The 13284-nt window shown below is 42.9% G+C and overlaps 1 protein-coding gene across 1 annotated transcript in view; it reads left to right on the top strand.

Moving 5' to 3' along the window:
• The window catches only part of STX12 (syntaxin 12), a 40272-nt gene extending 28983 nt beyond the window's left edge, over positions 1-11289 (top strand). Inside the window, exons 4-9 of the mRNA XM_044997978.1 lie at positions 4472-4609; positions 5644-5687; positions 6699-6801; positions 7358-7430; positions 7660-7742; positions 9704-11289. Of these exons, the coding sequence (XP_044853913.1) occupies positions 4472-4609; positions 5644-5687; positions 6699-6801; positions 7358-7430; positions 7660-7742; positions 9704-9796 (534 nt within the window). The 3' untranslated portion in view covers positions 9797-11289. The remainder of the gene's footprint in view (positions 1-4471; positions 4610-5643; positions 5688-6698; positions 6802-7357; positions 7431-7659; positions 7743-9703) is intronic.
• The last annotated feature ends 1995 nt before the right edge of the window (positions 11290-13284 follow it).

Below are 13284 nucleotides of genomic sequence, written 5' to 3'. Positions count from 1 at the left end.
ATATAAACAGACATTTAGGTCTGTACTGTGTTCCTGTGGGTTAATTTCTTATTGCAAGAAATGCAGAGTTAATTCTACTTTCACAGGAGTGTCATGTTTCTAAGAATACATTAAGCATGTGATGAGGCTTAGGAAAATGTGCATTTAACTATGAACTTGGGCACTGAGGAATTCTGCTTCCTAATGCAACTAACTGCACAAATCGATGCTGTTGTATCCTACAAGCTGTATAAGGAGAGTAGAATGAGAACTCTCCTCACTTCCTGAGTGCAGTAGAACAGGGCTGCTTCTCAAAAACAGGGGCACTGATCCTTTGCAGAACAACAAGGGCTTGATAACTCATTTGTAAAATAAGAGCCCTGTGTTTAATAATTCAGAAGTGTAAATGACCCAGTTAGAGAAATGAGCTGGCAGCCCTTGGCTATGTATTTAAAATACAAAAATGAATTTCCAGGTTGTGCCTTTCCCTAGAGAATGTCTGCTGACCCCACACTTTCCCCTCCCCATACAGGAGATATTATTAGAACTGGGATTTTTCAAAGTCTGTCGTGTGGAGCACATCTTAAGAATCAGCGGGGTAGCCGTGTTAGTCTGGATCTGTAAAAGCAGCAGAGAGTCCTGTGGCACCTTATAGACTAACAGACCTATTGAAGCATGAGCTTTCGTGGGTGAATATGGACATGCATCTGACGAAGTGGGTATTCACCCACGAAAGCTCATGCTTCAATAGGTCTGTTAGTCTATAAGGTGCCACAGGACTCTTTGCTGCTTTTACACATCTTAAGAGACTCCCTTCCCTTGTATACCACTGTACAGACCACTTCTCCCTCCCATTGAGCAAGCTAACATCCCAGTGATAAAAACAGCAATTGTGTACATGGTTTTCCTCACAGTTTCCATGTAATGCATCATTTGCTGTCCCATTGCAGTTTAGTAGATGGGGGAAAAAAGGAGGAGGAAACAGTACTGTGTGACCAGCCAACTCTCTGCAGACCACCAGGAAGTGCTCTGCAGACTGCTGGTTTGGTAAACCCTGCATGGAAACTTTCCCTAGCTATCTGGATTCTGCAAGCTGTAGAAAGCCATGGGTGCTGGTTTTGTAGCAAGCTGACATATCCAGAGGAAAGAGAAGGACCATTCCAGCTCCAGATTTCTCCAGCTTCTTACCAGAAATCTGCAGAGCTGCTTGGAGAAGGGGCTCGCTGTTGCTGTATAGTGGCTCTGTCCTTCACCCACTCTCCCCTGGCCTTATGGCAGTGCTATAGCATTAAAATACAATTGGGCTGTGTATTCAGAACTGTTACTTAGTAGCTTCTAAATGCCTTTTAAGATACTATTTGCTGTAAGGGATAGCTGACTGTGGTGAAGAAGCTAAATTATAGGCAATGCAAAATTGTACCAAAATGCTGCATAGTGGAGCATTTGTTGGCCAACATCAAGTCTCTTTATCATTCTAATGTGCATTTGAATGCCCTTGCCTTTCCATGGGAAGGTAGTGGGAAGCTCTAGTCATCTTATGAGGTTCCCTGCCCAAAGGCCTTGAGCACATGGTTTATGAGGAGAGGCTGAGGGAACTGGGATTGTTTAGTCTGCAGAAGAGAAGAATGAGGGGGGATTTGATAGTTGCTTTCAACTATCTGAAAGGGGGTTCCAAAGAGGATGGATCTAGACTGTTCTCAGTGGTAGCAAATGACAGAACAAGGAGTAATGGTCTCAAGTTGCAGTGGGGGAGGTTTAGGTTGGATATTAGGAAAAACTTTTTCACTAGGAGGGTGGTGAAGCACTGGAATGGGTTACCTAGGGAGGTGGAGGAATCTCCTTCCTTAGAGGTTTTTAAGGTCAGGCTTGACAAGCCCTGGCTGGGATGATTTAGTTGGGGATTGATCCTGCTTTGAGCAGGGGGTTGGACTAGATGACCTCCTGAGGTCCCTTCCAACCCTGATATTCTATGATTCTATCTAACACACAACAAAAGGTAACACATCTCCATGGGAACTAAGGAGACAGGCCGGGCATAAACAAAATATAAACCTTAAATAGATAAGCCCCAAGCGCACTCCTGCTAAATTTTGGGATAAAGGATGCAGTTTTGAGCCTTGACTTGAAAGAGTGATGCTCATGTGCTGAGGCATATCCATGGGATGGGAAGAGTGCTTGGTGAAGGAAAATCTTGTCAGTCATCGTCTTCAAAATACCGTTACGGGATCTGCAGCAGCAGATCTTGCCTCAACCTGATCGTAAATTTAAAGGCTTAAATACCAGTTGTAAGTAAGACTGAAATTCCATGCTCTGTATAGTCGTTCAACATGTGCAATTCAGTTTCCCTCTAGTGGACAAGAAGTCCTTGACAAGTTATGCTGCCATATGGATAGGGCCCTACCAAATTCATGGCCATGAAAAACACGTCATGGCCCATGAAATCTGGTCTCCCACCATTAAATCTGGTCTCTTGTGTGCTTTTACCCTGTACTATACAGATTTCATGGGGGAGACCAATGTTTCTCAAATTGAGGGTCCTGACCCAAAAGGGAGTTGCAGGGAGATCGCAAGTTATTTTAGGGGGGCTGCAGTATTGCCTCCCTTATTTCTGCTCTTTTGGAGCTGGGTGGCCAGAGAGTGGCAGCTGCTGGCCGGGCACCCAGCTCTGAAGGCAGCACCCTGCCAGCAGCAGTGCCGAAGTAAGGGTGGCAATACCATACCATGCCATCCTTACTTCCGTGCTGTTGGTCGCGGTGGCTCTGTCATCAGAGCTGGGCTCCTGGCCAGCAGCCGCCGCTCTCCAGCTCTCCAGTTCTGAAGGCTGCGCCACTGTAGCAGTACTGCAACCCCCCACTCCCCTCCCACCCCTAATAACCTTGTGATCCCCTCCCCACAACTTCTTTATGGGTCAGGATCCTTAAAATAACACTGTGAAATTTCAGATTTAGATAGCTGAAATAATGAAATTTACTATTTTTAAAATCCTATGGCCGTGAAATTGACCAAAATGGACTGTGAATTTGGTAGGGCCTTACATATGGAGTAATAGTTGCAATATGTGAATGTCTCTTGCTAGAAGTGCCAATAATTACTTTTCAGCATCCCAGCCAAGAGTTCATGAAAGCCTGAATCAGTATGGCAAGATTCTTCCCAGAAGAAAGTTAAAAGTTGCAGTCCTATCTGAATCGGCTTCATTGGATTATGCTACTGCATCAAATGCCTTCTCATAAAACTGTTTGAAAAATTATTCATATTTGCTTAATAAGAATGTTGAAATGTGGACAAGAACTGACTAAAGGATCATAAACTGGGTAATAAACAGTACTGTCTCAAGTTGTAGGAAACCTGTATAGTAGGTACCACACAAATCTGCCCTCATCTTAGTTAACATCCTTAATGAGCTGGAAGAGGGGTGTGCGTGGCACATTTAATGAAACTAGTACATGACACACAAAAAGGGAAGAGTTCAACCCTAATGAGGACAGAATTCAACCAAACTAAACAAATATGAGAAATATGGAAAAGGTAAAATGAGACTCGCCTTGGAGGGAAATGTAGCTAATAAATCTGGAGAAAAACAAGCTGAAACACAGACCAGGAAAGCAGTTATCCCACGAGATTAAGGGATAATAGACCGCAAACTAAATGCAATTTTGAATTGTGGAAAATGCAGCACTCTAGGGGCTTGTCTACACTATGGATGCAACAGTAGCACAGCTATGGCGTTGAAGTGTGGACACTTCCTACAGCGATGAAAGGGTTTTCCATCACTGTATTAAATCTACCTCCCCAAACAGTGATTGCTAAATAAACGGAAGCATTCTTCCATCAACCTAGCCACATCTACAGCAGGGGTTAAGTTGGTGTAGCTATGGTGCTTAATGTTGTGACATTTTCACACTCCTGAATGATGTAGGAAGTAGCCAAGTAGACCAGGCTCAGGGCTGCATACAGAGGCTGTTTATGGAACAGGAAGGTCGGTTCCCGTGTACAGCTCTGTCGTAATCACATAGGGAACACACTATTCCGTATTAAGGGAAATATTGACAAAGTAGAGGGAACTTGAAGAAAGTCACTGACTATCCTCCAGCTTTTGTAGGATTCACTTGCCAGGAAAAGATAGGGTTAAATTCTTCTAACTTGACTAAATGAGTTACTGAGGGATCTGCAGGGGATTTAGGCCTGTAGGTATCTGAATCTTGTTAACCTAAGGAGACTGGCTGATTATTTAGTACAGTCCATGTGGTATGACTAGGAATAATGGGTTGCAATGTACTAGATTCTGGAAGTGTCTGCAGGAAAGTTTCCTCACTCTCTAAATTTAAAGCTAAACTAGAGAACCCCATGGTAGGGAATGATCTGGCATTGGCAGGGGCTGGACTGGGTAATCTGGCTGAACACTGGAGATAGGGGCCTCCTGAAGCTCCGAGCTGTGTGGATTGTCTCATCAGTAGATATTTGAATAACTAGTTATCTTATTTCAATTCTTTAGCGCCAACAGAAATTGCAGAAGGAGCGTTTAATGAATGACTTCTCTGCGGCCTTAAATAACTTCCAGACAGTGCAGAGAAAAGTGTCGGAGAAGGAGAAGGAGACTGTAGCCAGGGCACGGGCTGGCTCTCGTCTCTCGGTAAGTATTTTAAGAGGAGTTGTATAATGAGCTCAGTGAGCTCTGAAGTCTTTATTACAAAGGCACCTTTCACTCAAATATTTGGACTTCTGTGACAAACCATGAACAAATGAAAATGTGCATGTTTGTGGGAGGTGGACACCAAACTACTGAGATCTATCAGCTCATATGTATGCATGGCTGAAGACTTCATAACTGTCATTCTGCACTGTCACTGAGCAGTGTCTGTGTACTAGCTCTTTGTATTCTGAAGCACAGCAGGCCAAAAGTCTCTCAGTGCGTTGCCTGCTCACAGTAGTGGAGGAGGAAGAGGAAAGTCAGGCATGTGCAGGTATATGTGGAGAGGGGAACCAAAGCACAGCTGGTAGGCCTGCAATAAGACTGTCAGCACTGGCCTATAGCTCTCCAAAAAGACCTTAAATTTTGTCCGTCCTTGAGCTGCCTCTTGGCAGACACTCTCTCTCCATATCCCTTTTCTCCTTCCCTTGAGAAGGAGAACTGCTTTCTTAGTGCAGCTTCCAATGTTCTTCCTATCCATGGTTGGTTAAAACCTTTTCTGGTGATGTTGTCTCTGTCTCTTGTAAGTCCCTGTGATTACTAAGAAGCATTCCTAATAAAATGGACCACCAAAGCATTTTTTCAATCCCTCTTGCCCATTTTCTCCCCTGCTTCATCTAATCCCCTTGGAATATTTATTCGTAATTCTGTTCCCTTGCTGAAGTTCATCATAATCCATGGGTTGATGGCTTTAGAAGTAAATGCACCAAAACACTTATTGTATGTGGATAAAGGAATTGACAAGCAATCACAAAGGACTTAAGCAGACTGTTTAGGGGGCCTCTTTCAGTGGCCTCTGATTTGCAGTGCCCCTGTAGCTTATGTCTAAAAACCAAAGTAACGCAAGCATCTTAACGGTACTCAGACTAGTACGTTCCAACTCTTCAGCTCCACATAGTAAGAGTCCTACCTTGCTGTGGTTGGTTGTGCCCATGATGCCTGCAGTTTGACAGTAATGAACCATTCCTCTCTTCCAGACTGATGAGAGACTCAAAGAGGAGCAGCTGGTCTCGTTTGATAGGTAACAACTACTCCTTGCATTCCTGGGGTGCATTTTATCACTTCCATCTATGTGTAATTAACACGTTACTACAAGAAACTGCATTAATGCAGCATTATCACTGAACTTGGTGCATAGAGTCCAATAAACCCAATTCCTACACAATAGAAAACATTTCCGTATGTAGTTAGTTTGTAAACCTTATTGTGGTGGTACACAGCTTCCAAACATTAAACTATTTCAAAACTAGGCTACTTCACATGTTGGCGGTTGGCCCTCCCAGAGATAATGTGCATCTCTTAATGTATTTTGGCACTCTAAGGTCTTAAAACTTACTAGCTAGCGAAAACTGGTTGTCCATAATAGTGCCTAGCCTGCCCAATGCTCTCTCCAGGATGCAGGTGATTTGGGGGTGGGGAGACAGGCTTGCTTTAACATCTCTGCTGGTGTTTGTTTTCATTTGCAGTTGTTCTTGATAGGATAGTGGACTAAAATATCATGGGCTTTATTTTGACCTCCAATGCCATGCATCCAGTAGGTATCATTCAACCCAGACCCATGCATGGCATGCTCTGCCTAGTACTCAAAACAACATGCTTGCAGGTTGCCTTCCATAAAGACTCCATCTGTGCCTTTTGTTCTTTGGGTGCCCTATAAACAACACACAGCCCCAAGCACAATAGGAAATACAAAGTTTCCCAGTATGTAGCCATAAGGAACACTTTCATCTAGAACAATGCATCCTACACAGACCAACTTTTAGTTTCTTTACGGAGATTTTGAAGTATCCTTATGCAAAACACACTCTTCATCCCTTCAGTAACCTGTCATCACTAGCCCAATTTGTCTCTAAGTACAACTATAATACCAGAATCTATCTACTTGTACTAAAGGTTTAAATCCACTCCTGATTTGGTTTTTTTCATCCCCGGGGGAAGCTTTCTATAATTCACTGGCATTGTGGCATGAATGGGGAGTGGAAGTATCTGCCGCTCAGGAGGAACAGGCCCTTAGTCTGTGTTCTTTCTGCAGTAATGAAGACTGGAATCAAATGCAGTCTCAAGAAGATGTAGCAGTAACTGAACAGGACCTTGAACTCATTAAAGAGAGGGAAACGGCAATCAGGCAGTTGGAGGTGAGTTCTAGAACCTATCATTCGCAGCCCTGACCTAAATAAAAGGGCCAGGTAATGTGCTCTAGGCTCGTCTATTTGTGCGGAGGGATCAAGAGAGCTAGGAGTTCAGTAGGCCCAGAGCTCCTTCTAGAGATGCTGATGCTTAGGTGAGTAACCTCCTAGCTGAAGAGGGCTGTGTGCAGGTCCCTCCAGCACCCATCAGATGGTAGGAGTGACGCTTTAATAAAAAATGTTCATATGAATCCTGCACTATGATAATTACTAGTGCCCTGGGACAACCACTGAATACCCATGAAGCTTGCTCTCTGCTGTATTTGGTGTATAAGTCTTGAAAGCTTTCGTCTCTCATGAGGTAGAAAAAACTGTTACCACAACCACTGAAAATCAACATCCATGTAGGATGGGAATTTTTTTATAGAGGGGTGTTTAGTCCGTTAAGCCTTGGGCAGTATTCCTGAGATGGACCTTTAAGCAAAGAAGAAACTAGCTTTGGAAAAATATAATCTATCCCTGTTGTAACTTGTCAAACTGTTATTGACTAAACTGTTGTCTTCAGGCAGACATTTTGGATGTCAATCAGATATTTAAGGATTTAGCTATGATGATTCACGATCAAGGAGACATGATTGGTAAGTACACTTGGATAATAGATGCTCTGAAATAATTCCTCTCTTTTATCTGGCTTTATTCTACACCTATTCCACATTTTAAATTCAATGTATATGGAAAAACTGATTTAAACCATTGCCGCTATTCTATGTAAATGCCATATGATAGCATATTCTGTTCATCTTTAATTCTGCAGTTCTGAATTGGCTTTTAATATAACTTGAGTTCTCTCACCTTACACTTGTGTAGATAGCATAGAAGCAAATGTGGAAAGTTCAGAGGTGCACGTGGAAAGAGCCACTGAACAGTTACAGAGAGCTGCTTATTATCAGGTAAACTCTTGTGCACTTTGTACTGTCATACATATTGACCAGTGCTATCGCCATATTGCACAGAACAAGGCAAACGTACCCACTTCTGCAATCAGTCAGGCAAGTTCTCACACAACTAGCAGGGGCTGAGGTGGGACTAACTCTTCTAATGAACTCCATCTCCAGGAAAAGATGCTCCCATGTGTGCTACTTGGCTTATCGATAAGATACTAGAAATTAACCACGGGTTCCCTTTGGGACCCCTCTACTCAGCCTGCTCCATCATGCAGGGGATATGATGTGGGGTGCATGGACCTGGAGAATAGTTGAAGGTAGCTGCTGGGTTTTGTCTTCACTACTGCATTTTAAAATAAAAACAGATATTGAAAGATAACAGAGAACTCCTTAGCAGAGGCAGGTTATTGTGTTACAGTGGAAACATTACAAGGCTGATCTTCAGACTGATACAGTAAATCTGTGAGTTTACCAGCCCAGGCAAAAATGTACTACCCAATACTTAACATAGATACCAATGCACACAACCCCATTCACAAAAAACTTAACAGATGATTTCTCTCCCACCCACTCTTTGACATAGTGTCCCACCACATGCTCAACTTGCATCATCTTGCCATTTGCTGCTCAGTTCCCACCAGCCTACTTGGTCACCACCCACTCATCCATTCTTCCCTCTTGCACCTCAGCAGTCATCAGTTCTTTTTCCTGACCTCCTAAATCTCTCTCTCAGCAACGTTTCAAAGCCCCTCATTTTGGCCACTTTGATTAGATCTCTAGTGTTGGCTTGATGGCATGCACCTCTCCTCCTGCCTGCCGCGCTTGCAGTTCAAGAGCCTGTGGCAGGACTAAGGTTCTGCTTCAGCTGCTCCCTTGTGTAGAAAGGGCTATGGCTAAGGAACTGGGCATGCTTGGTCCAGGGGAGGAGAGACATGGAGATGGGTAAGAGGAGGCTACGGTGCAGTAGAGCAGCAGTGGTCTGATCCTGGCTTCAGCTGTGAGGAAGGAAAAGGGCCCATGCTAGTGGTGGTAGCTGTTCCTCTGCTTGCTCTCGACCGGAACTAAGGTGTTGGAGCTCCCACTCCAACGGAACAGAATAGCAGCTGCTCTCGCCATCCAGCAGCTTGCGATATCATTGTGTCCTGGGACGACTTCACAATTTCACAAACACCAGGGCTGGACTCTCCAACAGTTTAGAATCTGCATGCGTTGTAGGCATTGATCATACTTACCTAGACACAGTAGGAAGTTTCCCAAGGCAAGTGAGACTCTATAAAGCTGAAGTGGGTAAACTTTAAAACAGCTGCATGTCTGTGTTCACGACCGGGTATATTACAAGCCTCCAGGTCAGGATGGGGATAAAATACAATGCAGAAAGCAGAGACCATTACATCAAAGAGCAGAAATCGTGGCTGATGAATTCACCCACATATCATTTGCATAGTTGCAAGAAGCTTCTTGTAACAGCCAGTTCAGGCACACAAGGGGAGACGCAATACACAGGTAAATTGGTTATTCTTTGATCATGCCTTATGGATGCCCTCAAAGAGAGTGACTTCTGTACAAGTCATGCCGGTGTGTTCTATCATAGCATGGTCTGCTAGGCATTTTAAAACGCAAGCTTGCTCGCTCTCCACTACTGTTTCAGCCAGCTTCAAGTATTGCTCACTCTTTTTTGACAGCAGCAGGAGTTGAGTCCAACCGTGTTCTGACTGCATCACCTCCTAGTTCTTTATGCTGTTAACACTGAGCATTTTTGGTTTGAGTCCATAAAGCACACTGATTTAAACAAAGTGTAAACTGTTCTCTGAGAATTTTTTCCATTCTCCTCCTGAGTCAGGATAGATGTGCTGTGCTTCTACTTTTGCTGCTGTCTCCTGTCCAGAACTCTGTAATTAGCTGAACTCATTGAGTCTTCTGTCATCTCCTGTTTGTGTCAATATTTTTTGTTCTATTTTTTTCATTAGAAGAAATCTCGTAAGAAGATCTGCATCCTGATTCTTGGCCTTGCTGTGGCTTCTGTAATCTTAGGAATCGTTATCTGGCAGGCAACAAAATGAAGTCCTCATAAGAAGTCTAATTTCATTGCAGAGTTTTCCCCTGGGAAAACAGGCTGACTAGTCTTGGAAATGAATTGACCACCTTGAGGGAGCACAAACCAGAATGTCCTCTAGTAATAGATTTAGAAACTAACATGCAGATAACTACTTGGAATTAGTGAACAATGGAGACAGTATTTATCAGTTTATGTACAAATTCTATTGCTTTATGTAACTAAACTATCTTGTATTTTTTTGCTTTCTGTATTGTATTATGATTACTCCCTGTCCCAACTGTATCTTGAAGAATGTGATTAGTAATTGGAGATGTCTTGTTTTGGACAAGTGGCACTACAATTCTTCTAACATGTTTATATGTATAGTTATACTTTGTAGGAATGATGCAAATAGGAATTACTTCCAAAGAGTGCACAATACTGATTCTCACTTTACCTTGACTCACCAGTTCTCTAATATCTGCCCCATGGTTTGATTAGTCTCCAGGTGGCCATAGCTCTTAACTCTTCTAGAGAAACTTTACCATTACATTTTTGAATGGTAAGGATTAAAATGCACGAGTGCTGAAGTTGGAACCACTAGTGGGCTTGGTGACCAGTTTAGTCTATGGATAACAGTAACTGTTTTTATTAATGTTTCACATCAGTGTTTGTGGTGACAATGCAGCATTTAACAGAACGTTCTCTAACAATATCTTCTTTTCTAGTGAGACACTAGCTGGTGGCTTACTGTTACCAAACACTTCAATCTTCCCACTCGGCACAGCCACCACTGGTGTAGAATTCAAAAATTGCTATTGAAACCCGCCCTGTGGCCTAGGCAACCCCAACATCTGTAACGACACATTTAGTTTTTAACTAGTTAATGTGACAACGTCACATGTTGATTGGTGGTGAGAGAGCCAGGCAAGGTTGGAACCTGAGCCCAAGGGTTTATTGGACTTTCTGGTTTGCATTAGCCCAAACCAAATTGTTTAGAAATGACCCTTGAGAAGCTCTATGACTAGTTAGCAATGTGGAACTGGCACTAGAACAGATGGTGTGCATTTTGTGAACAAATACCAGTTATGAACATCTAATACTCTTAATCTTCTGTTCATAAGAGATAAAAATTTGGTTTAGTAAATCAATAGTAGTTTTAGAATGGCAGAGGGTATTGCTTGACTAAGTCTTTCTATGGAAGAGATCTCTGGTTCTACTTAGTGTTCTGTAATGGCGCTGCATAGCACTTACCTGCCACCCCCATTCCTCAATGTGGTTCTGAACTGAAACGCATTGATGGAAAAATAAGATTCTAGCTAAAGCTCATAATTGTGTGGTTAACTGCAGCATACTGGCCCATTTTGTATTTAATCTTTATTCCATGTCTGTCTTAGTTAAAATACTAAACTAAATGTGAAAACTGCAGAGGGGATGTGTTGTCATAATTGCACAATTTTTTTGCACTATTGCACCATCATTCCATCCAATAACTGCCAATAAACATTTTAAAAAGTCTTTTATCAATCGTCTTTCTCATACAATTTGAAGTGTTAACAAACTCCTTGTGCTGGAGAAAATGATACTTAGTCTCTAAAGCTGCAAAACATATTTCTTGAAGCTGACCTCTCTAGGTAGGGTGGAAGACTGTCTTCATTCCAACCACTCTTGCTCATGGCATTTACAGTGTTCATTTCTGTAGTGTAGTTAAAGGTAAAGTAAAATGAGCACTAACTCACCTTTACGTGGAGGTGTACAAGGTTTCCATGCTGAAACTCTGTGGGTTACACTTCAGTTAAAAGTAAACTAAACTTGGTCTCTTACTGAACATTGTCTAGATAATAATCCTGCCTTGAGTGCAGGGGACTGGACTATATGACCTCTCAAGGTCCCTTCCAGTTCTGTGACTGGATCATGTACATTGAAAGATTCACCTAACATCACTGTCGTCTAAATACGCTTTGGAGAGCTCATCTCACCCGATCTGACTTAAGGGCAAGAGACATCAGTGCATGCTGCTTCTGACATCAGGTATTGCTACTAAATGATCCAAGACTTCGCCTCCTCCATGGACAGTGTGTTGTCAGTGCTGTATTGATGATTGGGAAGTAACTCTTCATTGTGGTGGGCCCATGTATGAAAACAAAGTGGTCTCTGTATGTTTCCACATTGGGGGATATGCCATGGTTGCCACAGTTTCAGAATAGTCTAGAAAGCTGTGGCCTTTGCTACTACTTAAGTGCATCTTGTATAGCACTAAATGTTCAGTATTGAAGCTTCCTTTTTTCTGTGGTTGGTTGCCTTCTCCCTGTTGTTTTTGTTCTTTAGGAGAACAGTTCTTATCAGCCCATCTTCCAGGAGACTACTGCTTGCTAAGCTTTGACCAGTGGGACTGTGGCAGAAGTTACTTCCCACGCACCTTTGACTCCTAGCCTAAACTCCAGCCTGAGTTTTTAACAAATGGAGCAGGGGCAGTTGGAACACAGGGCCTCTTTTTCTGAAGTGAAGGGATAGGGCTCAAAACAAGAGCTCAGCTGCCACCTAGAACAGGTGGTCTCTTCTCTGTACCATTCCACCCTATTCGCTTTCCTAGATGACCTCTTCCTTCCTTCCATTAGCAAGAGTGGGGAGGACCCCTACTCTAGAAGGTTCTGAAGTTCTCCTCCCACCAGAGCGAATAGGCAAAGGCAATGCATTCTCATACTCCAACTACGGGTAAGCGTAGCTGCAGTTCCATTTGCAGTGATATGCCTCTTCCTTACTACCCAACCCCAGTGTGATCCTTGCATGGTTTCCATTCTGTGCTGGGACAATGGATGGCTCTTTTTTAAAAACTGCTTTCTAACAGAGCAGAGAGAACAGATTCTACAATGGAAGCGGTGCATAGCCCAACCTCTACCACCAACTTGCTATCCTTCAAGGGAATGGAAAAAACCCTCCCGCTCCTGCTAGAGCCATTAGCTTCCCTGTACTATGCTACAGCCCGAGTACATTTACTCCTCTCCACTCTTTAATCCATTTTGGAGGATCTACAATGTGTTTACTCCTTTCTCAGGAGCAGTTAATATGACGTAACAGCACTGTTACCGTTCTTAACACTTGCACACAAACACGTGCTCTGGCTATATGCAACATTCATTAAAAATACAGCAGGCCCCACCGCAGAAGGGAAAGGGAACAAGTGCTAGAGAAATTATTTATTTTTGTCTCCAAGCTCTTTCCATTGTGGTTTTAATTAGGTTGGTGTTTAAGTTGCAGGGAATTAATTTTTTATTTGCCTGTAATGTTAATGCTCCAATCATAGACAGTATTGCAGCAGCCTGTGGTCTTTATTCTTAAACTAACCATGTTTGAGCTTCCTGAGCTCCAGCAATTAGTCTGTTACACTTACTCAGGGTGGAGAGAGACGAGGTTGTTTTGTTTTTAAATCTTGCTCCAAGAACCGATCTTCTGAGTTTTCAGTCAGACTTTTCCATTGACTTTTATACCTTTTCATCGCAAGGCAGCAGGCCT

The sequence above is a fragment of the Mauremys mutica genome, chromosome 23, assembly GCF_020497125.1.
Source record: "Mauremys mutica isolate MM-2020 ecotype Southern chromosome 23, ASM2049712v1, whole genome shotgun sequence".
NCBI lineage: Eukaryota > Metazoa > Chordata > Testudines > Geoemydidae > Mauremys > Mauremys mutica.
The sequence above is the reverse complement of the archived record's forward strand: the minus strand, read 5'-3'. Positions and strand labels throughout refer to the sequence as shown.